Source organism: Miniopterus natalensis, chromosome 9 (assembly GCF_054644295.1).
Source record: "Miniopterus natalensis isolate mMinNat1 chromosome 9, mMinNat1.hap1, whole genome shotgun sequence".
NCBI classification, from domain to species: Eukaryota; Metazoa; Chordata; class Mammalia; order Chiroptera; family Miniopteridae; genus Miniopterus; species Miniopterus natalensis.
This window is the reverse complement of record NC_142089.1, coordinates 16,222,021-16,249,648: the sequence shown is the minus strand read 5'-3', so window position 1 is coordinate 16,249,648 and position 27,628 is coordinate 16,222,021. Positions and strand designations below refer to the sequence as shown.

At 40.8% G+C, this 27,628-nt stretch overlaps 1 protein-coding gene across 3 annotated transcripts; it reads left to right on the top strand.

The window, feature by feature from the left end:
- Positions 1-197: 197 nt before the first annotated feature.
- On the top strand, positions 198-27,624 carry SRSF4 (serine and arginine rich splicing factor 4). 3 transcript variants are annotated; one of them, XR_015715016.1, is made up of 7 exons: positions 284-467; positions 16,566-16,708; positions 17,602-17,714; positions 19,463-19,677; positions 22,365-22,454; positions 22,705-23,848; positions 26,937-27,624. XR_015715016.1 is itself a non-coding variant. In XM_016217105.2 (6 exons), exons 1-6 carry the CDS (start codon positions 361-363, stop codon positions 23,522-23,524), a joined length of 1,488 nt encoding a protein of 495 aa, XP_016072591.2. In that variant the 5' UTR covers positions 198-360; the 3' UTR covers positions 23,525-24,182. The 3 variants fall into 3 exon arrangements, 1 of the variants encoding a protein (XP_016072591.2); XR_015715017.1 differs by lacking the exon at positions 26,937-27,624 and adding an exon at positions 24,337-25,783; XM_016217105.2 differs by lacking the exon at positions 26,937-27,624 and having other exon boundaries at positions 198-467; positions 22,705-24,182.
- Positions 27,625-27,628: the final 4 nt, after the last annotated feature.

Genomic DNA, 27,628 nt, shown 5'->3' with positions numbered 1-27,628 from the left:
GCGAGAGGACGTGCAGGGGGGCGAAAGGCCCCCGCACCGCCTGTGCCGCCTGTCGATCACCTGGCCCCGCCCCACGCCAGCGCAGCCCCTGGCAAGTCCCGCCCCCACCCCCGGCTGGGCGGGAAGCGAACGCGCGCTCCCTCCCGTTACAACCCCCCCGCGCCTGCGGGGAGGGCGGGGGAGGCGGGAAGCGCGCGCTCGCGAACTGCGTGCTCGCGTACGTCGCCGGGGTTCAGCTGCGTCGGTCTCGCCGCCCGCCCGTTGCCGCCGTCGCCGCTGCCGCCGTCGCCGCGCTCTTGCTTCGCCGGCCGCCGCCTAAGGGGGCTGGGGCCGGGCCAAGCTGCCGCTGCCGTTGCCGGGATGCCGCGGGTGTACATCGGCCGCCTGAGCTACCAGGCCCGGGAGCGCGATGTGGAGCGCTTCTTTAAGGGCTACGGGAAGATCCTGGAGGTGGATCTGAAGAACGGGTGAGGAGGGCGCAAGATGGGGCCGCCCGTGTGGGGATAGGGCCCCGGCGGTGGTGGGGAGGCCGCAGGGACGAAAGAAGGACGCCTGCCCGGTGCGAAGCTGCTGCCGGCCTGCTCCGGCTCCGCCATAGTCGCGGCGCCTCGGGGGTGCTGGTAGGCCCCGAGTCCCACTGCGCCTGCGCGGGTGGGGGTGGTGGAGGGAAATGGGAGCAATGGTGAGGTTACGAGTGGGACGGGGAGAAGAAAAACGCGAGTGGGATTGGGGCTCCAGGCGGGAGTGCACAGCTCCACGGCGCCGCGGAGGCCTGGGTTTTTCCTTCCCAGGCACTGGGACTGGGGCCCGGTTTTTCTCCGGCTAGAGACCGACCTTTCCCGCTTTTAGGGCTGCTGGAAATAGACAGGATTTCCTGCTCCCTTTTCACCCCTTTCCCAGTCCAATGAATCAGACGGTCACAACGCATCTTTCACGGGGATAGGAGCTCTGGAGAGAGGCCTTGTTTAGACTTGCCATGTGCCACACTTTTTTTGGGCGGGAGACTCCGGTTTGAGTAGTCTAGTGACAGTTTCGAAAGTATCTTCTTGCCGTGCTGAAAGCCTTCACCGTTTGCTCTACACGGGTATATTAAAGTCTTAAATTCATTATTTTTTAAGACTCCGTACAGTTTCCAGGCTGTGGTTTCCGTTCTCCAGCTTGCAAAAATACTGCTTTGTCGTAGAATTTGTTGGAGAATAATGGCCACCCGGGCTAGCATGTGCGTCAACTAGCTAATGTAGACGTTGACGCACAGCTCGACGTTGCTTACTGCCTCCCTGGGTATATGGTCTGTTACTCGTACTCCTAATCTACTTTGGCAGAGCAGGGCCCGCAGGGGCTGCGTGTTTCAGGGAAAACAGCTGAGGAGTCAGGTCTGGAGAAGATACTCAACAGGAAAAACTGTCAGAACCAGGAAATGTTAGGTAGAACTTCAAGAAATGGCTATAACAGTTAAAAGGAGTAAAGGGGACATTTTAGGGTACTGAACCTTGGGTGTCAGCGCTTTTTTTTTTTTTTTTTTTTATGACCTGCTTTGCAACAGGTCTAATGTGGCCACAGTTTACTCCCTAGCAACTAACACTTGAGAAGTTATGGAAGATACCTAAATATAAGTTGCATATTTGAGAAAAATTGGTAGCTACCATATACTCAAATTGTTGACTGGGTTTTGAAAAATCATTTCAAATTTATCCTTAGGAAGAATCACCTCACCGGGAAAATGTCCTCAATAAATTTAGTATGAATACTGGCTTCTTTTAGAGTAAAGTACATGGGAAAATACTCACTTTGTACAATAGAGCTTTCAGTTCTTAAGGAATTTACTAGATAAAGGGGGTTTTTGTGATTGTAATACATATATACATCTGAGTTTTCAAGTTAAAATTCCCAGTTTTCTTTAGAGCCCAAATAAGTTGACAGAATAACTAAATTTTATGGGGAAAGCATGGGGGTTTTGTTTGTTACCCTCACCGGAGGATTTTCCATTGCTTTGGGGGGGAGGGATATCGGTGTGAAAGAGACACGTTGATTGATTGCCTCCTGCTGAGGGCTGGCCAGGGCCAGGGATTGAGCCTGCAACTGAGATATGTGTCCTTGGCCATAATCGAACCCGGGACCCTTCAGTCCGTAGGCCAACACTCTAATCACTGAGCCAAACCTGCTAGGGCAAAAGCCTGGTTTTTAAAGCTAGACAGAGCTGGGTCAAATCTTAGCTTCACCACTTACTATCTGTGGGCAGGTTACTTCTCAAATTCTAAGTTTCCTCATCCAGGAAGATTAGAGATAATAATTATAAAGCATTTGGCTCATAACTGTAAATGGTAGCTGTAATCACAGGAATTTGATGGTGATCTTTAGGAGACAGCTTGAAGTATATTTGGTGAGGTCTGATTTCTAAGGTTATTCAAGTGACAGCAGGAAATGATGTTGATGTTAATGGGAAAACTGGTTAATTGAACAAATACGTTGATAACCCACCAACAGGATGCCTGCTACTGTGCTAAATGAGTTGGGGAGGAGACAGAAAAGAACTCTATTCTTGAATAAATTGTTTATGGTTATAAAATGTATACTTTGAGTTAAGAAATGCTCTCACTTTAAAGTCAACCATGTTAAACTTGGAATGGTTTGTTTGAAATGGGCTTTAAAGAATGGGTTGACTGGGGTTTGAAATGGAGAAAGAAGTCTCTGGGAATAGCGTGTGTCATAAAGGGTAATGAGGCGGCCCAGTAAGGAAGAATTTTAAGAAGTAATAATCTAGTTTGGATTGAGTCTCATGAAGGATCTAGAAATTTAACAACATAAACCAGAAACAACAACTATAAAGTTTTACACTAAAAACTCATTATAGATTAGGAATTCAAAGGCTCTGGAGGGGGAAATTGAGCAATACTGGAAATGGGATAACAGGAAGGACAGATTCTTCCAGGACCCTAAATATCTAGGCCTCTCGGGGAACTATATATTCTTACAGTTCTGCTGCTAGACCATGATATGCATGAAATCTGTGATTGAGAGTCAAGGTTGAAAGGAATAGGAAGTTATTTTGGGGATTTGAAGACAGGTGTGACAGTCACCAAGCAGGCACACCTCCTGGCAGCATTCAGGAGTCATTACAGAGGGAAATGACTGAGCCAAGGACTAATGGTATAGATATATTTTAAGCAAGAATTGTCTGGACAAGGTGGCACAAGTGCAGAGGAGTCTGAAAGGAAGGAGTAGGTGCAAAAGGAAAAGATGGCATAACATAGTAACATGTGTAACCTTACAGTCCTGGAGAATAAGGATAGTAGCTCTTCCTGAGAAGTATTTCTGAACATATATGGATTATGATTATTAGTAATTGAAACTCAAAAGCAGATTTTGGATGGATAGGGCTTTTAAGAAAAGCTAAAGAGTTCAAATTTGTAGAAGAGATAACATCAGTAGACAGATAAGTTAAGCTGAATGGTTGTGGGTAAAGTTCAGAATTAATTACATAGGCATAAAGTACTGCTATAATAGAAAGTTAAGCAAATGAGCTCTCCAAGTGAAATTTTAGTGTCCAGGAGAGGTATTTATAGGCCCTCTTGGGATTTGGAGAAGAGGTATGTGTACAGCAGTTCATTGTACCAAGCCACCCTAGTTTAGATTGCCTTCGTTTTAGAGAACTCCTAGAAGGAGGATTCCGTTTAGGACCACAAACATGTAGATCTCCTGAGATCATAGAGACCACTCCAAATCCCCTTCAGGGTATCCGACATTCATACCTGCCACTAAGTGCAACAACAGTCACCATGGGGATCAAGGAAGCAAAAATATTAGCAGCACCTGTTTATAGCCTTCCAACTCTATGGTAAGTTTTGCTGCCTTTGATTTTTTGTGAATCCTATAGGCTTTCTTTTTTATTAATAAAATCAGTCTCCATGTAAAGTGTAGAAGTTTTTTTGATATAGTAGTTTCTTTTTTTCTTAATTTCAGAGAGAGGAATGGAAAGGGAGAGATAGTAATATCAATGATCGGCTGCCTCTGCATGCCCCCTACTGGGGATCTAGCCGGCAACCCAGGCATGTGTCCTGACCAGGAATAAAACCATGACCTCCTGGTTCATAGCCACTGAGCCACACTGGCCAGGCAATACAGTAGTTTCTATTGCAACACAAAATCTTGTGGTTTTAGCCATAGATCCTTACATCTTAATTTCTTCATATTTTAATTAAGGAATAAACTTAGCACATCCTAAGGTTATTTTACTTGCCTAGTAGCTGGACAGGTAAACTCCCAAATCATTGAGGTGGTAGGCTTTTGTTTTGTTGTTTTTGTTGCTGTTCATTTGTTTAGTTAAAGGCCTGAATTAAAACTCTCCAGGGAAGCTTGGCTATACATTTCAGAACCTGTGTTTCATATTACAGTGAAATTGTGAGTAGCCAGGATTTTTAGGGGGTGTCCTGGTCTGTTTAATTGGATTTTAATGATATCTAAGTATTACCAGAAAGTTTTTGTTTTCACTCTTGTTAAAAATTCCTTCAAGTAGAAGGCACCTTGTTTAATCTTTTAAATATGTTAAAACTTTTTCAATGAGTTGAGTCCTTGTTCTGTTTGTTTCTGAGAACTGTAGGCATTGTCAGGCCTCAGATACTAAGATGAATTTCCACCAACCCCAGAACCTACACAGGGATTTTATCTTTTGACTGAATTGATGGGAGCTTGTTTTTTTCCCCCATCTTTTTTTAAAAAGGGCAAAAAAGGAAATATAATTAGCTTAATGTTCCAGGTTATTGGTTTCTGATTAATTGAACCATTTAGTTTATTAATCATGTGGGAGATTACCTTTATCCATCACCAAAAAGCAGATAAATGTTTTATTTTTTATGGTAATGCTACAAGTAAATGGGTGATGGGGATGACAAAAGAAAAACTCTCCCTTTAATGACCCCCACCATCTTTTAGTTCTTGGGCAGTTCTGCCCTCAAAAATAATGTCACATTTGAACCCACTCTGTCCTAGGCTTTGAATCTTTGTTAAGAAAAGTAAAGCGTTTGGTTCTGGATTAATTTTATAATTATCTAAGAGATTAAAACAGCTTTCTTTAAAGGAGTATTTGAACTGTTCATACATAGTTAAAGTTAGCATTTCAAAATAGCACCTATTTCTGATTATAAAAATTTCACGTTTAGTGTAAATTTTTTTAAATATAGAGGTAAAAATAATAATCTTCCAAAGATTATACTGTCTGCATTTTGAGACTTGTGCCTTCTCTCTCTCTCTCCCTCTTTTCTCTTTCACTTCTTATCTCCCCCCACTGCCCCGCCTTTTTTTAAGGTACTTGGGATTATACTATACATTCTGTTTTGTAACCTTTCTGTTTCTAGCTAAAAGCCTGATGATCCTTTTCCTTTGTCATTAAGTATTCTCTTATAACCTAATTATTAATGGCTACATAGTATACCCACACATAAATGCTATTTAATGTACATAATTAAAACCATGTTGCAAGACATTTAGGTTGTCTTTGATTTTTCACTGTTTTATGCAGTCCTGAAAGTGGACTTTTGGAGTTAAAGTATATACACATTTTTTAGGCTTTTGCTACCTATTGATTTCCATTATTCTCTGAACAAAGAGTATTATATTTTCACCTTCCATGTTTAAGAGTTCCTATTTTTTTGAACTCTCATTTATCTTTCGTTATATTTTTTAATGTTATGATTTTTTAAAGTTAGAGTGTTTAATGATATATGAGAAGTTATCTTGAAGCCTTTAAGACTCATCTATTTAGCCTACCAAGTATAACAAATTCGAGAAGTTCTTTTAAAAAAAAAACTTTTGACTGATTAGAAAATAAATGTAGGTTCATGGTAGATTATTTAGACAATACCTAAAACATAAAGTAGAAAAATATTAAGAATCCTTTTAACATAGGCATGGTCTTGTGTGCAGTTTTATGTCCCACTTTTTCTACTCATCTCATGTATTTTTGTCTATTACATTAAAATCTTTATCATACATATCTTTTTAATGGCTGCATAAAATCCATTGTATGGCTATAACATGATTTACCTAACGATTACTCAGGTGTCTCTAAATTCTTGCTGTTAAAAATCCCTATGGTGGATATCATGTGCATAAAACTGCATTTTTATCATTTCTTAGGACAGATTCTATGAAGTAAAATTCATGTGTCACAGCAGGAGTAAACATTTTCTAGGCCGACAATGCAAATGTCCAGATAACTCCATCCTGGCAGCCTTACTAGCATTTAGCATCCATGTTGTTTAAAATCTTTGCTGATTTAACGGGTGAAATGGTCTTGTGTTTTAACCAAGAACTTTTTCTTAAGCAAATAAGACATAATAAGAAATAGGACTATGATTAAATAGCAGTCTCATTAGTAATATTACCTATACAAATGTGACCAAGTTGTGTTTGTACTGAAGTCTCTTGTTGAAGTCAACCTACCTCCAGAAAAATTTATTAATGTTACTTTATTTTTCCTAAGACATGGATAATTTTTAAAATTTGTCCTTTTGATAAATCAGTGCCAGAAGACAATACAATACTGCAATTATGACCAAATGTTACTAGCATAAATTGCCCTGGCTCAACACTTCCAGTCCTTTGTCCCGGTTCCCCAGTTTGTGATCTGAATGAACATTATCTTTATTTGGCCAAGTCATTTTAAATCCCTACTCCTCGGTTTAATATATTTTGCTTCCCTTCCTCATTGAGGTAGCATATGAATAAAAGGGACGCATGAAGTATTTGTCTCTTTTTAAAAGATAGGCATAGGATTTAGACTAGATAAAATATGCTCTGGGTTACCAGTATTTTTGGATGCTTCCGGATAACCTAAATAGAAAATTGTACTTTGAGCTTCTTGGAAGAAAGATACTCCAAGAGTCTGACAATACTATTAGAGGTAGTATTTAGAAATTTGTAAGGTAACATTGGAATTTTAAAACTAGAATATATTAACAGTGTGCATTTGTATGATTTGTATTTTTTAACAGTATATTAAAGCACTTCACAAACAGGCGTTTTCTCTAGTTTGTACTGATGGGGAAACTGAGGTATGGGGAGATTAAGTGACTGGTCCATGGTTACAGAATGAGTTAATTGATAATTCTGGAAACTGAAGATCTTCCTTATTCACATACCAGATATAGCATGGCAGTGTCAGGCAAAGCTTCGCTGTTTCTTTCAAGATGGTTCCGTCCTGTCCTTTGGGGACTTGTCTCCAAGGGTGAGAAGGTGGTTCAGGTTCCACAACTTGTTCAGTCTTAGTTTCTTGGCAGAAGCTTCCAACAAGCTGACAAGTTACTGCCAAAAAGTATGACAGGTGGTACTTTTACGACATTGGCCCTGGACAGAGACTGCTAGTGATTCTCCACCTCAGGCTACTCTTTGAAGAGCTATACAGTACTATCATAGTATCAGCTTTATTAAGGCTGACCTGGGTAGAATTTGTGCAAGTAAATGCAGTAAATGACCACTGTCCTGTTAGCATTGCTAGGGCTGTCTGGTCTTCGAGTATGCTGAAGACGAGGGATCAGAATTTGTAAGCCCATATTTGAGGAAGTGCCCTACATGACCTTTTCTTTGTATAGAGATGAAAGTCTATAGGTCTCTGAACTGCAAATGGTATCTGAAGAAGGACTTTAACGATACTTGCTAACCCACCTCCACCCAGTCCCCCAACCATGTCTTTAGCCCTGGATACCAGAATGAGAGGGCCTTCCTAAACAGAGATCTCTAAGACTAGAAAAGGAGGGAGGTTTTAGTTCAACCTTCAGGAATGGAATCGAGCAGGAGGCTCAGGCAAGGGAGTCAGGAACCACAGAACAGAAACCCTGATTTAGAGAAACATTTTTTCATGTGGATGAAATGAAGCTATCCATTAATGTTAAAAGAATTTCATTAAAATATTAAATGACCAATTTTAGGGGAAGGGCATCCCCAAGAAATAGCACAGGGAGTGTCATCTTTAACCAAAACTGAAAACGAGAAAGCAACTGACTGCAACCCAGGGACTGTGGGGCAGTTATGAGAACAGCCAAGATGATACTAGAGGCATAACCTGTAATGCCTGTCCCCCCACTCATGATGTCCTTTTAGAAGTAGGAACCAGTTTTCTTTGTAGCTTTAGTGTGGAATCAGATAATGCTGTTTGCTGAGTGTAAACCTTTCTTCCATTAAGTATAAGTAACAGTTAAACCATAACTGTCTCTCATATCCCAAGAGCTTTATATTAAATTGGTTATGACTTTTATCTCTTGAGGGATTTTTTAAATTGTTTATTATTTTGATTGTACCTTCGTGAACCTTCAGTGTGTCAGCAGGGAATAGTTGACCCCCTTTTCTTGAGACCTTTTAATTTCATTTACCATTAATGTTGATAAGTGTCTGAAAATTGAAGTGGACACAGGTGTAATTGGGTTTGTGCTTGCCCCCCCCCCCCTTCTTTAAGGAAAGCAGCCATGTTGACTTAAAAATGTCAGAATAATAACATTTAGTTATGACAGGAGGATCTGGTTGTGATCACATGTGATCTACAAACTATTTGCAGGTCTGTTGCTTTCTGAGTTTAGTCCCATTTTGTAGGGTAGAAATGTGACTGCAACCTAGTAAAAGTGAAATAGCTTAGCAACCTTAGTTAATTTTTTAAACAGTTTCGGATAATTGAGACAAATTGGCAGATAGGCACATAGGTAGGACAGTTACAAAGTAAGACTAAATTTGGATTCGATACCTATTCCTCTCTACCTCCTACTCTGGAGGAACTGTTTTATCGTGTAGTTTTTAGGGTAGTGATTGTTTCTATTCTACTTTCCTCAACTCAGTATGTGAATATTCCTTTAAAATAATCCTTTGGAGATGGACTGGTATTTTCTTTGTGGTTTGTTACCTTTCTGTTTTCCTAGATTAGTGTTAAAATTTTCATAGTTGATTCATAGGTTTGGTTCTACTAGTAACCTAGAGAGTTATTGTTCACAGCTTACTAGTTTAATACACATATGACGCAGAAACAGTATTTCTTGCCATTTTATTTTTCTCATAAGATGCTAATATTCACGTGGGTTTTTGTCACCCGTAGCACATAATTTGATGAAACTGATTTTCTGTGTTCCTAGAGCTTGTATTTCTCATTGTGTTTGCTCTTGTCGACCACTTCTTTCCCTTGGTGTATAGGAAGTAATAGAACATGGTGATGGAGTGTTGATGTTAGGTTAGGACCAGGATTCAAAGACTCCCCAGTGTTGGGTAGCCTTGCAAGTTACTTAACTATGCTCTAAGTCTTAGTTTCTTCATCTATGATGAGATTACAGTAATTGTCAAAATTTTGAAAGTTTTTATAAAGGAATTTGGAGAAGGAAAGAGTCCTGGTGTGGGCTGTAGTAGTCATGTTAATAGTAGTTTGAAATTCAATCAGATCTTAAATGCTTATCTGCAGAGTACTTTTCTGGTTGCTATAATTCTTGTATAGTTGGAGGTCTGTAAACCTTGTAGTATTCTTTGATTTCTGTAGTATTCTTTGATTTTTTTCCCCCATTACTCATGCTTATATTTACATTTTTGGTCCCAGTCATCATTCCTTACAAAACTAATTAAATGCATTCTTAAATACATAATATTGTCAATATCCACTCACATCCACCACCCCTAGGTCCAACTCTCTATTGTCTCTATGCTGGTCTAATTTTTGCTGAGCCTAAAACCAAAGACTGATTCTGGGGGATGATATGGGACCTCCAGAATGGAGATTGCACAGAATAATCTTATTTTTCCTCTATTCTTCTAGTCTGTTATGTTCTGAACCCACACATGTTTTCGGAAGGACCAGATGGCTGACACTGGCTAATGGGAACCAAAAGACAAGAGTGAAAGTAACGTGGTTGTCATACCCCAAGTCACATACCCCAAGCTTGGAGGTGTTTCACCCTGCCCAGAGATAAATTTATTTTTTTTCCTCTGGAGACTTTACCCCAGTGTGTCAAAAAACTTTAATACAGCCTGACTTATTGGAGGTTAGATTGTCAAGTCAAGCAGCAGCATTTGTTGAATGAAAAGGATCATACTCAGAACTGTGGAAAGACGCATCTGCTTTTACAAAGGCAGTGGAGCCTTGTGGTTAAGAGCTTGGGTTTTAGAGTCAGACAGATCTGGGTTCAAATACAGCTGTACCACTATGATCTCCTGGACAATGAGCAAGTTGTTTAGCCTCTCCAACCTGTCTTCTCATTTGTAAAATGAGAATAGTAGTAATAGTAGTATACTCTGCACTTATGATATGAGGAATGAATGAAACATGGAATTATTTACTGTGTGCCAGGCACCATGCTATTAACCTTTGTTGTTATTAAAGAGCTCAGTCAAATGAGAGGGTAAACAAAAGAAAAAAGAACAAGGCTTCAAGGCCACACACCAAAAAAAGTCATGTTAAACATAAAATTGAATAGAAGTGTTAAAACTTTAAAGAAAGTGGTAAAATAATTGGAATCGGGCACATTTCTGAGACCCATGAGAAAGTATATAGAAGAAGATTGATATTCACCTTCTGTAATCAAGGCATTTCAGATTTAGAGAATGGCATAAACAGATATTTAGGAGTCATTATAGACCTCTGAGCAAAAGAATGATAAAGTAGCTGACTTTCCATGCTACGTGTAAAGAGACAAGTTGACTAAGTAAAATTAGTCATATCTTAGAATTAAGTTAGTTGGTCAAACAGAAAAAGATAGTCCTGAGGACTCAACAGAATGAGAAAATTGTAGAACTAAGCAACAGACTGAATGGGCAACCAGGGAGGAATAGTCAAAGGTGATTACAAGGTTTTGGGGAGTGAATTAGATGGTCAGGGATCCAGAAGAGAGAAATCATGAGGTAGGTTTTCTTCTTTGAAGGTGAGGAAAGATCAAGTGCAGACTGAGCTGTGGCCAACGTTTGCAGACCAGGAATCCACACTAGCTCTAATCAGAGAGCTCTTGGTGTGCAGGAACTGCCAGTTTGCCGACGTGAAAAGAGCCCCAGACTGGGTATTGGTGAGCCCTGAAGTCGCACCCCAGCTCTGCCACTGAGTGAGCACGGGTAAGTCATCCACCTTCTCCGGGTGGCCTTGATGGCCCTCCCTCCTCTGAGGCTACAGAAAGGAAAGCCAGAATACCCAGAGAAGCCTTCTTCCTTTCTCAAATTAGGAAAGCATCTCAGGAACCTACTTCATGTAGTAGGAGCTCCTAGTTGTGGGTTATAAACAACCCTCTGTTACTGGGAAAGTCAAATTAAAACCATAGTCAGTGACCCAAAGAAGTGAATTTGAACTGGCTACTACTTTGAGGGCCCTACCACTGCTTCCCTGGAATGTAGCAGACCTTTGGAATCTGGGGCTGTTACAGTTCTCACTTGCAAGCTTTTCTCCAAGTTAGCCTCACCTGAGCACTAGAGAGCTGGTTGCAGAAGTGTATCTGCAGTTTTCCAAGCACTTGATGCAGACAGCAGGAATTACTGGTTGGTTTTTATTATTATTACTCCTGCCAGTGTGTCCTAACGTTTTTCACCTCATACACCAAGCTGGCTGAAACGTAGGTCCAGCACTGAGTGCTTTGAAAGGAAGCTGTTTGATTCCTGTTCACTAAATGCCATTTCTTTCAGGATAGATCTAAGGGCTCTGCCCTTAATGCACAGTGCTGTTGACCCTAGTTTGAGGGTTCAAGCCAACCCATGGGTTAACTTCAACAGATGAAAATTTTTCCTTGGCTACAGCAACATCCCTAATCCTGACCAGCCATGGAGAGGTTCGGTTCTTACAAGGAAAATGAGTGAATGTGGGAATGGCTCACCACATTGGGAAAACAAAGCTCACATCCTGCTGATGGTTGGCTGAGGACTGTCATGTCCACATACAAAGAAAAGCATGTGGCACAGTTTTAGGACAAAGGTGAGCAGAGATCCACTGTGGAAAGGGGCAAATTTTTCTTCTAGAGAGAAGGTACAAGGCATGCCCCTCAATGAACAGTGTTGGTGGGTGATCTCAGGCACACGCATTGAGGCTTGCTTTCCCTTGCTCCCCATGCCTGTCTACTCCCTATCAGTTAGCTGGTATCAAACACCCCCTTAGTCAGTCCCTGCCCAGTTAGCTACTGATCAGTATATCCAGAGCGAGTCATGTTCATCATATTTCAGACAGGACTTTTCTCCAGTCTCCCTCTTCAGAGATGATGTTTGGAAGACAGAGATGACCCTGAGCTATCCCAAAAGGGGTGAGATTAAACTCCACATTAGGTGTTGAATGAGGAAGACCATAGCATTGTCAATGGTGTAAGAAAGGACTAAAGTTCAGAACAGCCCTCATCATTCATTGTGGCTTTTGTTTGTGGTGTCCAGTTACCTGTCTATACTTGGTAAGAATCATGGTGCCCACTTTTTTTAGGAAGAAAATAATACGAACTCCCCTCCCATCATTTTTTGACTCATTTTGTCAGGATAAAACATGACCCTGAGGAAAAGAGTTTGGGGAAAGGCAATAGCAGAGAACTGTTGAAGAAAGGAGTTTTTCTTTCCATTGTTAACTAGAGTACGTTTAATGATTAGGCCCAGCTGTTTGTTCTTTCACATAGGCATGGGGGGAAATTTGGAGAGAGAGGATGACATCTGGGAGTTCAGCAGGAGGGGGAATGTTAGAGGGCCTTTTGTTTTTATCAATCCCTGCCATAGAGGCATTTTTACATTTGTCTTAGATTCCGTCTCCAGAGTTCCTTTATCTTCTTTATTCTCGTACTGGAATTATTGAAAGATGGTCTTTGTTGTTAGTAGAGCAGAAGAAGAAGGGTGTCTGCAGCTAGAATTAAGAAATGTATCATCTGCTGGGCTGCGTTCTTAGGAGGCTTACTCTCAGGTCACACCAGAGATATGTAGGCACGTGTGTATCTAATAGCATTCCTTCCTTTGACAAAGGTATCAGAAGGAGGGAGGGTACTTTGGGGGAGCAGCGATTAGTTTCATGTTATTTTCTGCAAAGCACAAAGGGACGTTAGGATGGATTTAGAAAGATTCTGTGATGTTAGTTACCTTTACTTTCTTGAAGGCACTAAAATTTCAGAGACAGTTAAAGTGTTTAAGTAAAACTAAAAGTGAGACCCATTAAGTAGTTTTAAACAGTATTTTAGATGATAAAATTTTAATTTATCCCTGTCCATCTGTTACTCTTGTATATCTCCAGTACCACCATATTGGTTTAAATTACCCCATTCCATCCTTCAGCCAGAGGAGGGCTAACTTTTATCTGTCATGCTTCTGATGTTAGAAGAAACCTTAGACTATAGCTATAGCTCCCTCATTTCACAGATAAACTAGGCCCAGAGAAATAAAGTTGTTTACATGTGCTTTTCAGAGTTGGTTTTAGCAGAACGAGGACTAGACCCCAGGCCAGTTCTTGCTGCTCAGTCTTGATAGTTACGGTATGCATCAGTTTCCTCGTCTGTGAAACAGGCGTAATAGTACCTGACTCTAGGTATTGTGGATATGAAATAAGATAACATTGTCTAGTATATGGAAATTAACATTAAGTAACATTTTATTATTACGTAATCTTCCTGCCTTATTTGGGAACCCTTTTACTTTATTGAATGAAGTCATTCTTTGAGTAAAGCAAATATAAACAAACAGTGATGTGGTAGAAGTAACCACACTAACCTGGTCTTTACTTTGCTCTTAGAACAGGAGTCCCTATCAGGTATGGTGTGTGGTTATAAGAGGATACTTGATTTAATCTTCCAAACCTACCCAACATGTCAGTGGCAGAGAGAAGTGACAGGTGTCTGATTTACCCTTGGACTGGACTTTGACATTAAAATACTCCAAATATCCCAGCCAGTGTGGCTCAGCGGTTGAGCATTGACCTAAGGATCCAGGAGTTCAGGGTTCGATTCCCAGTCAGGGCACATGCCCAGGTTACAGGCTCTATCCCCAGTAGGGGGCGTGTAGGAGGCAGCCAATCAATGACTCTCTCATTATTGATGTTTCTATCTCTCCCTCTCCCTCTCTCTGAAATCAAATAAACAAATAAATAAACATCTTCATCCCAAGAAGGAAAAATAAAATAAAATGTTCCAGATAGATTTTGTGGCTTTTCACAAAGTGGTAACCAAAATTTTCCTATGAGATAAATTTGATCTTAAGTCAGCTATTTTAATAAGTGACTTGGATAGCCCACAAAAATATTACTACTAAATGACCCACCTGTTGGGACTTTCTAGAAGTAAATATTAAGGAAGGATTGTAGCAGCCATTATCCTCTAATAACACAAACGGATCCCTCCAACTCAGGGAAGAATCTTACTGGCAAAGTATGCCTGCCTTCAGCCTCAGCTGCAAAGAAAGAGGTCTGTCTGAGCATTAATTTTTGTTTTTAGATCATTGTGCCTCCACTTAACAGGTTGTCCTTACTTTCCCCCAAAGGTCAGCATGAGTTCTGCATGTAAGCCCTGAAACAGAATGAGCATGCACAGGATGATCTCTGAGTCTGGGAGAATGCACTACCCCATAGGTCTAACATACACATCACTTGTTAACAAAAGTTTGGCTTTGTATTTCGGATGACTTGCAGAACTAAAGGGTCTTGCATTCTCTGACCCCCAAGTAATTGTAAACCCTGATTATTTTGAACAGAACTGTTTAGAGTTTCCTCTTACTTATTTGTTTAATCTTTAGGAGTCAGTTTTTTCCTTCTGCCATTATATTAGATGACTTGGGGTCATTGAATGGTGCTGAGCCAGAGGGCCATGGAGGCTATTTCATCATGCCCATGTTGAGTGTTTTCTCCCATCCCTCTCTACTTGGCATCAGGCTCTCATATGGTGTTAAGAGCAGTAACACTGTGGATAAAGCAGACCTATGACCAATCTTGACAACTAAATTAAGGAAGGTTCTTTTGGGGTGGTGGGGTACTTTATTATCTATTTAGAAATAAACCAAAGTAGAAAATAGTTACATTTTTTAAATTTGCTTTTCAATTTTTTTTCTCTAAAAAATGATAGTATAGCTTTCCTCATGACCCACTCCACTGTTGGAAATGAAAAGGCAGTGGCTATATATGATCTGTTAAACATAGAAAGTCAGTGATTTGGAGAGGCTTTACTTGCTCTGTCAAATATGACATCATGTTTAAAATCATTAAGCTGCTTAGCCGTTCTAGCCCATGGAATTATAAAGCCATAATTTAAAGACTTAATAGCCCATAAAGGGAGCCAGGTGGCTTCTAAGTTGTGTTACTGCAAGATAGTTCCCATTAAACAACGGGGGGGGGGGGGGGTGACATTTTTTTAAGGGAGTTGAGATTTAGTTATTAACATTTGAATGCCATTAACAGACATTTCAGCATTAAAAAAAACCTCCAAAGCTGTTAGCTGTACATTGTCCCTTGAGAGACTTTTCTTGGAAAGGGACTCTTTAGTAAAGAAAGAATTCTGCAAGTCTGAGTTCTCTCACTTAACATGTTGCTGAGTATAGCATTGCATGCTAAAGAAGCTGGAATCATTTTGATCAGGCTGGATGAACTTGCGGCAAATCTTGTAAACTGCTTTTGGTTCCTAGGATGTTTAAACACAGAGAAACACTAAGTTTGCCTATCTGCACAGCTTTGTTAGAGTTGAGACATTGCTGGTAACTTTCCTTTGTGATCAGATACGGTCATTAAGATGGTTTTGGTTTTTAGATATAGGCAGTGGTCACAAAGCTAGACTTTTCACAGCCGTGATAGACCAAACTAAAAGTTTATCGATAACATAGTTTATAGGGCACTTGTTTAATCTTGCTTATAAATATTTTACAAATTTTGTGCTTTCATTTTATAAGTTGTACTCTATAACAGGCATTAATAGAATGGGGAGGGGGTGTTTTATTTCTGGTATGTGTTAAACCACCAAAACTCTTTGATGAGAAATTCCTAGCAACAGTTTGTATAGAAGTTTGCACAGTTGTAGATAGGTTTTAGAGAATTCCATCCTACCTAAAACTTCATGGGAATGAGTTTGAAATATTACGAGGAAGTAAAGAGCTCCGAATATTTTTCACTGATAATTTCTAGAAAAATTATTCATTTGTGACTAATTTGTTTAGGTAGAGGAACCGGGAACTTTTTTTAAAAATTCTTTCACCAAGGAGATTTGAGATATTGTGATTATTTTTTAACCTGGTATGTTATTCCAAACATGATTTAACAGTTAAGACACAGTGCCTGAATGTAGGTCTAATCAATGAGTTTTATATGATATTTTGATATGTTATACCAAGCATCCCTGTGGAGGTCTTTGTAGTTGCCACCAACTACTAGGGAACAAAAGAAGTGGTCTCTATATTTAGCCAGTCTCCTACTAGAAAGACAGGAATCTACCTTGAGAAGTCTCCCTATCCTCTTGCAGTGCCTGTGTTGGCACAAAGCAAAGTGGTTTTTGCTAAAGAAAAGAGGAAATTGATCCTTAGTTGCAAACCCCACCTTAACCTTTGCTAAGCATGAACCTCATTGCTTTCTCTTTAATGTAGTGAAGCTGGATGTCAAAATGGTGCCAACCAGGATTTTGTTTGCTCTCTTCTAGATATGGGTTTGTGGAGTTTGATGATCTGCGTGATGCAGATGATGCTGTTTATGAACTGAATGGCAAAGACCTTTGTGGTGAGCGAGTAATTGTTGAGCATGCCCGCGGCCCACGTCGAGATGGCAGTTACGGTTCTGGACGCAGTAAGCATTTAAAGGGCATTTGTATCAATGACATGCCTTTGTTATTAAGTGTTCATTTTTTTAAGTAATTAATTAATGTTACATTGAAATGTATTGATATTTAAGCCATTTGCTTTTTAAATATGTATCTTTTAAATGTAAAATTGCAAATAAACATCTTTGATAATGTTTAATTTTAATTAAATTAATGGCATAAATTTCTTGTTTTAATACTTTATAAATATGTTTAATGATGTGTGTTTGTGTTGTTTTTTTCTCTGTAATGCAATTGTTTAACATAGATTTAACAAAGACCTCAATGTTTTAATTAAAAGAATCCTTTGAGGCTAAGATGACTGCCTGTTCCATTTGCTGACCTTGGGTTACCTTTCCATGCGTGGCTCTTTGAACCATTGTGGCCCTTGGCTGACCAAAAACAGGAAGCCATGTGACGACCGCAACCTTTCCCCATTAGACCTGGGTGGTGAGGATCCCAAGGGTTAGACACAGATGAGATTAAACTGAAATAGGTGCCTGAAAATCTTTTTTTTATATATATATATAAAATATTCACAAAAACTTTAATCACTGTGAGTAACACCAGTAACTGATTTAGTAATTTGGTTACTTATTTCTAAATTGTTAAATTGTTAATAGTTTTTAATTTATGCATGTTAATTTTAAATATAAATATTAATGAACATATATACTTACAACTTTGTAAACTGAATTAAATTTTTATGTTTAGTTGATTGCTTTTTTAAATCTAGTTTGGATTTGAGGGTGGGGATACAGTTAAAATATATGTGCTATTTGGGGTGGGGGTGAATGGTATATTTAAGGGAAATATGTGCTATATCATTTTTTTCCTTTTCTTCCACTGAAGTAATCTTGTCTATTTGAACCTTCCAAAGGTGGATATGGTTATAGAAGAAGTGGGCGAGATAAATATGGCCCTCCTACCCGCACAGAATACAGACTTATTGTGGAAAATTTGTCAAGTCGGTGCAGCTGGCAAGACCTAAAGGTTTGGACTCTGTTAACCTCCTGGGATAAGGTTGGGCCGGCGTTAGGTTGGGACAGGTCATTTTATGCAGGCCCAGGTGTACACAGGATGCATGATGTTATGTGTTTGAGAGCTTGCCCAAAGCATTCAGAAATTCTCCAATTAAAGCTTCCACAGTAGTACAGAGGATGTCAGAATCTCCCCCTACTGTATGTTAGGGGACTGACTATTTATTACTCTAAAGGCAATCTATGTTATATGAAATTTTCCTCCACAGAGAATGTTATAGAACAGCAATTTTCAACCTTTTTCATCTCATGGCACATAAAACTATATATTTGCCGATCTCACAAAGAAAATAGGTGTAATTTTGATTCGTTTATCTCAGACAGCTATTGTTGTGTTGGCTGTTATTTTTTTATTTGACAATCTAAGGGAAAAGAGGTCAGTGCCCCTGATTAAATAGTCATGTATTGCATGTTTTAAAAATTATTGCAGCACACTGATTGAAAATCACTGTTATAGAGAGATACTTTTGTAGTGTTTTGTTTTTTTTTTTTCAATTAAAGAAAAAGTTACAACCATCAGTGTGTTCTGTACCATTAGCTATAATATGCAAGTTTATGTCAACTTCCAGTGTAGATCCTCTTTGGTAAAAATGGCTATCTGGCCCGGCCGGGCGTGGCTCAGCGGTTGAGCGTCGACCTAGGATCCAGGTGATCGAGGTTCAATTCCCAGTCAGGGCACATGCCCGGGTTGCGGGCTCGATCAATGACTCTCTCATCATTGATGTTTTTCTCTCTCTCTCTCTCCCTCTCCTTTCCTCTCTCTGAAATCAGTAAAGATATATATATATATTTTTTTTTTAAATGGCTATCTGACATTTGTTTTTCATGAAATATTTATCCTGAAAAGATTTTGTTTTTTGTGTTTTTTAAAAAATATATCGTTATTGATTTCAGAGAGGGGGAGGGGAGAGAGAGATAGAAACATCAGTGATGAGAGACTCATTGATCTGCTGCCTCCTGTATGCACCCAACTGGAGATCGAGCCTGCAACCCAGGCATGTGCCCTGACCACTAATCAAACCGCTATCTCTTAGATCCTAGGTCAATGCTCAACCGCTGAGCCACGCCAGCCAGGCTATCCTGAAAAAGTTTGAATGTCAAAAAATTAAGGTCTAGTGCTGTACTGACTATCCAGGGTACTGAGCCCAGCTCATTCTTTTTAAGAACAGTGTGCATTTTTAGTCTCGATAGGGAGGAAAAGCTTATTGAGTGGTGTCTTAACCTGTGTGGTCTTTAGGAGGAGAAAGGTAAGAGTTTTCAGAATTTCCTGTCTTCTTATTCTTAGTCCATCATTAAAGAAGTCATCTCTAGCAAAGTGAGTGGAGTATGTTTAGGCTCAGCAAAAGTCCTAACCTAAATGTAATGATATGAGCTTCTTACGCTTCTATAAACAAAGAATATGCTAGTATAAAATTTAGAAAGTGACAGTTAAACTAAAAAATTTTGTATTCACACATAACTTTATTTAAAAGAACAGTTAAATATTAATTATCTCTACCACCTACCTAACGCCTGATGCTTAAAGAACCTCAGTAAATGATTTGTGTGTAGATGTAAAGATGTAAGTCTTTTAAGGATAAACTTTATTCTGAGGAAAGCTAGCATGCATTTCTAAAAGAAAAGAAAAACTTTTATTACTGTGATTGCATCAACTACTTTAACAAGATGTGTCTTGGCCTGATCAGCAGTTTTCGTTTTCAGGATTATATGCGTCAGGCAGGAGAAGTGACGTATGCAGATGCTCACAAGGGACGCAAAAATGAAGGGGTGATTGAATTTGTGTCTTACTCCGATATGAAAAGAGCTTTGGAAAAGTTAGATGGAACTGAAGTCAATGGCAGAAAAATCCGATTAGTCGAAGACAAGCCTGGTTCTAGACGGCGCCGGTCCTACTCCAGGAGCCGGAGTCACTCCAGGTACTGTTGACATTTTTATGTGTTGGAGTTCACCGTAAATTCACTGATGAGTACATAGATGATCCATTTTTGTTCTGTTGAATTCTCAGTAACATGGTTGGGTCTGGTTCAATAACTCAGAAGTTTGAACTGAATATTTATTTGTAAAGCTCTTGAACTCTTATGTCGTGAGTACAAATGGAAGGAAGTAAAGTCCTTTTTCTGAGGCAGGAATCAGTGACCTTCTTTCCCATGTCTTGTTGGGTGCCCCAGATCATACCCTCACTGAGGGCAAACATGGCCACTAACTAGTCCCTGTATTACTCTCCCAGATGGTCCAGCTACTCAAAAGTGGAGACTTTGTCTTATTCGGCAGCTGCTCTGCAAATGGGCCAGGCACTTGTGAACAAGGCAGATGTGGTCTGTGCCCTCACAAAACTCAGTCTAGTGGAGAAGACAGGCATTGAGCCAATAAGTATACCATTGTGTCCAAGGAAATGTGCAGCACAGCCAGTCTGGAGGACAGGCAAAGGATTACCTAAGGACACATCGTAGAAACTAAGCCCTGAAGGATAAGTTGGAGATGGTGGGCAGAGATTGGGCCCACGTGTTTCGGTCACGTCTCTTAATTATCCTTTTAATCACTTCCTTTTATTCTCCGTGCATTTAGTTGTTGGGGAAATGGTTATCTGTTTTGAAGATTTCCCCATAGTTGAGATTTTGCTAATTGGGTCCTTGTGGTGTTGTTTAACACACTTCTTTATCCTGTCCCCCACATTTCTTGTAAACTCATTAGATGTTGAGTCATTTAGAGTGAAGCCAGGTGTGCTTAATAATTAGTGCATTGTACTTCCTGTTGCATCGCTTATGTGGTGTCTGGATGTCCCACTTTGAATGATGGTAACAGGCGTCAGTGTGTTCAATTCTCACCCTGCACCATCCATTATCAAGTTCTGCATCGACATTCCACCTAATAGTTTGAGCATCTGTTGATAATCATTACCTAGAGCCATTCATTGGTGGTTACAAAATGATGACTTTCTGATTTTCTCCTTTCTTCATTTAAAGGCTATAATTCTGTAAAGGATGACTTCCCTCATCCATTCTTTTATTACTCTCAAATAGTTTTTTATAGGAAATGCAAAATAAGTTTGATAACTTTATCAACTTTCAGAATATTAAATGTACCCTAGCAACCCCCAAAGGTAATAAGGGTGGTTGTTTAGTATTATTTTGAATGAATTATTGGATGTTTATATATTTAATGTTTCATCTATTGCAGTCATAATTTTTTATGCTCAAATTGTTATGTCTTCGGTCATTGGGAGCCCTTCAGGTTGGCTCCTGTTTCAGTATCGTTTGGTTTGGTTTGGTTTGGTTTTTGTGTGAATATGCTCTATTAAATATTCCCCAAAATTTTTATTGTGATCATTTTCAAACATAAAGTTGAAAGAATAGTTCCCAAATGCCTATATACCTTCCTTCTAGCTTCAACAGTCATTAGAATTTTGCCTTCTTTTTTGTTCTGTACATTTGTTCTGTACACTCTATACATTTACTTTGTTGTAGCATTTGAAGGGAAGTTGTAGAAATTGTGACACTTTGCCCCTAAATACTTAAGCATGTGTCTCCAAGAATGAGGATAAGAACAGTAATCATGTTTCTGTAAAGTCATCTAATGTCCAGGCCATGTTCCAGTTTCCCTAGCTGTTCCATGGATGTCTCTATAGCTATGTTTTTTTTTCCTGACCTGGATACAGTCCAGTCATCATGCATTGCAAGGGATTGTTAGGTCTCTTCAGTCTAAAGCAGTTCTCCTACCTTCTTGCCCCTGTGACATTTACTTTCCTTAATTTTTTGTCTTTTAATACTTTGTTACATTCTGAATTTATTTATCTACTTCCTCTTGGTATCATTGAATTTGAACTTTATCCCCTGGAGCTCCTGTAATCTGGAAGTTAGATCTAGAAAGGAGTGAATGAGATGAGATACAGGTTCAACATATTTGGCAAGAGTTCTCTCATAGATGATGGTGCCCAGGAATCTGAAAGTTTTCCTCTTTCTGTCATGTGGGATGTTCTAGGCCTATTTTCTTATTTCCTGCCCTACACCTGGAATCAGTTGTTTCCCCTACGGAGCCCTAGTTGCTTTTGGTAGCAATGATAAAGAGAGTCCACAGTCTTGGTTTATTAAACATTTTTTTAAGTTTGGAGTGTATTTTAAAAATACACTCTGGTCACAGTGAGTTGAATAGATTAGATAGGTAAAGGGCAAAAGTGTGTGTTGGGAGGCTGCTGTGGAACTGTGGGGAGGGGTAGTGGCTTGCTCAGGGGCAGCAGCAGAGGTGGATACACTGGAGAAGAGGCCAGATCATCATAAGTAAGAGGAGGAAGGAATGAGGAGAGTCAAGGGTTGCTGTGGGTTACGGCATGAGGAAGTGGGTAAGTAGCAGCAGCATCTGTGGAAATAAGGATGGGACCCAGCAGTGAGTTCAGGGTTAGAGTTGCTCAGAGTTTCAGGTAGGCCATCCAGGTAGGAAGTTTGTGAGCAACTAGGTCTGTGGGCCTGGAGCACGGGAAAGAGTTCTCTCTCAACTTTGTCCCTGGACACAGTCAGTGCCGTACTTTTTTTTCTTAGTTGACTCTGTTGCACTAGTCTTTTGTCAGCAATTATCATTAATATATATTTTTAATGTTTTCTCTCTGTAGGTCTCGCTCTCGTAGCAGACATTCTCGTAAGAGCAGAAGCCGAAGCGGCAGCAGCAAAAGCAGTCATTCGAAGAGTAGATCTCGGTCCAGGTAGGTCTTCTTTGGTATATAAGTGGAGGGGGTGAGTAGGAAACACCCATACCATATGCCACGTTGATTTTAATCATGTTACCAGTCTTATCTCACCTCATATCTGGCCTGGAATCATGGGGGTTCAGAAAGCAGTCATTGGCCATGTATTATATTGTGGGGCAAAGCTCCACGTCCCTCTGGCCTTTCCATCTGATGATTAGCATCAAGTGTGACGTTGCTTGTAACTTCAACATCACTGTCTTCTTAGGTCCGGCTCCCATTCCCGGAGTAAGAGCCGCAGCCGCAGCCAGAGTCGCAGCCGGAGCAAGAAGGAGAAAAGCCGCAGCCCCAGCAAGGATGACAAGAGTCGCAGCCGGAGCCGCAGTGCAGACAAGCGCCGCAGCAAGAGTAAAGACCAAGCTGAAGAGAAGATTCAGAACAATGACAACACTGGAAAGTCCAAGAGCAGGAGTCCTAGTCGTCATAAAAGCAAGAGTAAAAGCCGAAGCAGGAGTAAAGAGAGGAGAGTGGAGGAGGAGAAGCCCGGGAGCAGGAGCAGGAGCAAAGAGAAGAGCCGGAGTCAGGAGAAAGGCCTCCGCAGGAGCAGGAGCAAGGGAGGCAGCAGGAGCCGCAGCCGGAGTCGTAGCAAAAGCAAGGACAAGAGGAAGGGGAGGAAGAGAAGCCGGGAGGAGAGCCGCAGTCGGAGCCGCAGCCGCAGCAAGAGCAAGAGAAGCAGAAAACGCAGCAGCAAGCGAGACAGCAAGTCAGGCAGCAGCGAGAAGAAGAAGAGGGAAGACGCTGAGCACTCCCGGTCCAGATCTCGGTCCCGCTCGGCTTCAAAGGAGCGGGAACGTCCCAAGCCTGAGTCCGGCCAGAGGGAAGGCGGAGGGGAGAGCAAAGATGCTGGCACCAATCAGGAGACCCGGTCCCGGTCAAGGTCCAATTCCAAATCAAAACCAAACCTTCCGTCAGAATCACGCTCCAGGTCAAAGTCTGCTTCAAAAACCCGATCTCGGTCCAAGTCTAGATCCAGGTCTGCATCCAGATCACCTTCCCGGTCTCGATCTAGATCCCACTCAAGATCCTAACTGGCTACGACCACAGCTGGAACTACCCGAGAAGTTTTGTACATGTTTGGTAGCCGTAGCACAAGTGATTGAAGTAGAACATATGTCACTGCTGTACATTTTTAACTCCCCTAATGGTGTGTCTACAATTGTTAAATCTAAGTGCTTCCTCTCAGTAAAGCCTCCTGGCGCCAGGCCTTCCTGCTCGACTGAAAACAATCTCTTTGAAAACCCCTTTCCTCATGGTCCACAGTAGAATATCCAAAATGCCTTGGCTTTCAGGCCTGGCCTTTCTTACAGGGAGCTCAGTACCTGAATGGGTCTAAGGCTGGAATGATGACATAGGTAGGTATGGTGAGTTCAACCATTTTTGCCCTTGAATTGACTCCCTTTGATGTATGCCATTTAGTGAAAGTGCTAAGTCTTAAGTTTCCTACCACTTTGGTTTCATATTTTTGGACTTAACAAAGTTGTGAATAGCACAGTCAAGGAAAATTGATACCTGCAGTAACCCATAGGAAATAAACTATAGAGTTCCATATTCTGGTATTGTGATTATATTGTTTTATATTAAAAAAGAAAAAAGAATTTTTTTTAATTTTATTTTTCCCCGTCTTGCAAAGTATAGTGACCCCTGTTTCCATTAAATTTGAATAAAGACTATTTTTGCTTGACAAAATTTCATGGTGCTTGAATCAAAGTTGCATTTCCTAATCTCTCTTGATACCTCTTTTCGTAGCCTAAAAACTTCAGTGTATAATGGGTCTTTGGTTTCTTAAGATCATGGGTAGGGAGCCAACACTTTTTCCTAAAGGATTTTTCTCATCCAACAGAATAAAGGAATTAGTTTCTCGGGAATTTATAGTCCTTCCTCTCTTAAGAAGCATATGGCCAAGCTGATGAGAAATGAATCAGTTTGGGAACTTGGAGCATCACCAGATGAGTTCTTCATGAACATAACTTCCTTCTGCACTGTTTGAACTAATGGCCATGAATCTGAAGTAGCATGCCTCATCACCTTAGGATTTGGACTAATCAGAAACCAGGAAGAGAAACTGCTGGATTAGCTTCATCCCTCATTCTCTGCATTACCTGTCTGGCCCAGCTCTGTAGGAAGTACCAGAGATACAGTGATTCCAATCTGGTCTCCATCCTTGGACTGTTGAGAAGCCAGAGGCCCTCTGTCACAAGCTTGAGAGGAGAGACAGCCACTTTTCAGACTGCTGCCTGTGAATGTACGAGAGGCTGTTCCTAGATTTAAAATTCTGTCCTGTCGCCTTCTATAGATCATACCCTGTAGGACACACTGGGATGCCAAATCCAGAGTGTTTCTTGTTCTCTTGGAGTTTGTGATCTGGTTGCAAATGATAGCACCACTAGGATAAAGTGAGAATTTAGAGAAGGGAACTGTAACTTCATCAGAGTTCAGAGACGTCTTGGAGGCATCAGCACTTAGACTGCATCTTTGGAGATGTGGGGGTGAAGGCATTCCTGTAGAAAAACCTGTGAGCAGCGCACCGTAAAATTGGGAAAGCATAGAACAGGGTGCCCAGCAAACCTGGAGTTTGATAATGGGGGTAAAAGGAGCAAGTTTGGCTGGATGTATTGGGTCACAGAGGGCTTTATATATCGGGAAGAGGGATTTGGCCTTTGTCCTGTGCTTGGGGGAATATTTGAACAGGAGGATGCGGGTAGAGCTGTGCTGCAGGAAGACCTAAGAGATCAGTCGCAGGGAACCCAGCGCTGTAGGGAGTGCAGTAGTTGCAGATGCTGTGGGGCCTAAACAAAGGCAGTGACCACAGGGAGCAGAAGGAAAGATCAGCCTGTGACCTGTAAAAAGGAGCTGTCAGAGGCCATCCAAGAAGGGGGCCTTTCTGAGGAATGAGGGGATGGAGGTGAGGGAGGCAGTTTGGGAACAATTTCAGGAACACACCGGGCAGCCAGACCCAGGAACCTGCACCTCCCCAGGGCTTCCCTCCATTCTTGTGTCCTGATAAGGTGATGGCTCCAACCAGTGGAATTCCCACTGCCTCAGATTTGTGTGGTCTCCTGTAGGTGACAAGAATTAAACATTCCCTGATTTTATCCATGTAAGGAGGGGGACAGTTCTTTGGGCATTTTTTTCACTCACAAGTTGAAACTTTTGAAAGATTGAGCTTAACTTCACTATAGCGTAGCAACTATTTTCCAAATTCTCTTCCAAGCTTTGTTCCTATTCATTCATATTCTAGACACAGTTATGTCATTTTTCATAACTTAATAAATTGTCATGTAATGTTATGAGTGTTGGAAAGTTCTCACTTAGATGTTTAAAGCACATTCTAACCAATGAATTTATTAGCACATGTGATCCTTAAGTATAACAGTTTGGAAATTCCATGTATGTATACATAGAAGAGATGTTTTTCCCAGCAATTTTTAAATCCATTTATACTTGGATTCTGAAAAGGAAGAGGTAAAAATTAAATTAAGAGAATGATTTGGAAACTCGGTTGAGTTCCAAACCTGCACCAGAGATTAGTGCCTTCATGCACATTTTTCATCTTGTTCTCACACCTCCCTCGGATCAGTATTGTTAGGTTCAATTGCAGGCGAAGAGGCTGCTGCGCAATGTCTACCCACCCCCAACAGCGGTAGCTTAATACGAGTGCCTTCTACAGCCAAGCTCTGTTCTGTGGCACTGGAAATAGCATATGCAAGCGACCCACAGAGCCTTGGCCCATGATGGTATCTGTACTGAGTGCCTTCAGTGTTCACTGTCTAGCAAATCTGCAAGGAACTCGTCTGCCACCCTTTAGTAATAGGTGGTTACTAAATGCAGTGCTTGTTGTACCTGCACTATTGTCCCTTGACAATAAATTGAGCCAGAGGATGGCAATAAATTTTGGGTCTAAAATTTGGTTAGCCTCAACCCAATGGAAGAAAGACAGGAAGCTGAAAGAGGAAGGGCCTAAGTTTGATTTATTTGCCTACCTATATTTGCTATGCGCTAGGTGCTTTTATGTGCTTTATTGTTTTAAAAGGTGAAGACAGCCCAGCTGGCATGGTTCAGTGGTTGAGTATTGATCTATGATCCAGGAGATTATTGTTTGACTTCCAGTCAGGGCACATGCTCAGGATTCAGGCTCAATCCCCAGTGGGAGGCATGCAGGAGATAGCCCATCAGTGACTCATTTACATTTCTCTTTCCCTTCCTCTCTCTGAAATCAATGAAGACCAAAAAAAAGTTGAAGACAAACTCAGATGAAGTGTTCTGTCCAGAGTAGCACAGCTAGTGACAAATCTCAGGTTAATTTCTAGATTTCTCTGGTTCTGCTTTGTAAAATTTCATCATTTATGATAGTTATAGGGAAGATGTTTGCTTGAAATCACATAGGATTTTTTTAACGTCTTTTTAATATATGTTTTTCATAAATATGTCTATTGATTTCAGAGAGGAAGGAAAGAGAAACATCAATGATGAGAAAGTCGTTGGTCATCTGTCTGTCTCCTGCACGCCCTCATTGGGGATGGAGCCTGCAACCCAGGGAATGTGCCCTGACTGGGAATCCAACTGCAATTGGGATCATAGGTTGATGCTCAACTGCTGAACCACACTCACATAGAATTTTTAAACTCAGGTTCAAGTCAAGCAGGGTTTCCACAAGATTGAATCTACTTTCCTTAAGCAACAATTTAAGTGGCTACAGGACAGTGGCACTAGCCCACTGCTGTGAATGAATTTTAGTTGCCCTGGCATTTGATGAACACTCAAAGGCCTGCTTGGACATGCCCATTTTTCCAAGCCCAGGTCATCATTCCACATCCTAGGTGCCAAGGAGTGAAGAGAAGAAATATGGTACATTTTAGCTGCTTCATTGGGAAACAGTGCATCAGTGCCCACGAAAAACACTCAATAGGGAATTTTCCAAAATGGAAGCAGCTGAAGAAATACAAAGGTGCACTACAATTTGCCTCTGGGTGCTCAAAATCCACACATACCCTTCCATCCATACTTAGCCTTCCTCCTCTCCCTCCCAAAAAAAGAGTGGAAGGCAAAATAGGAACAAAGAACAAGGGTAGCCCGGCCAGGCGTGGCTCAGAGGTTGAGCATTAACCTATGAGCCAGGAGGTTGGGGTTTGATC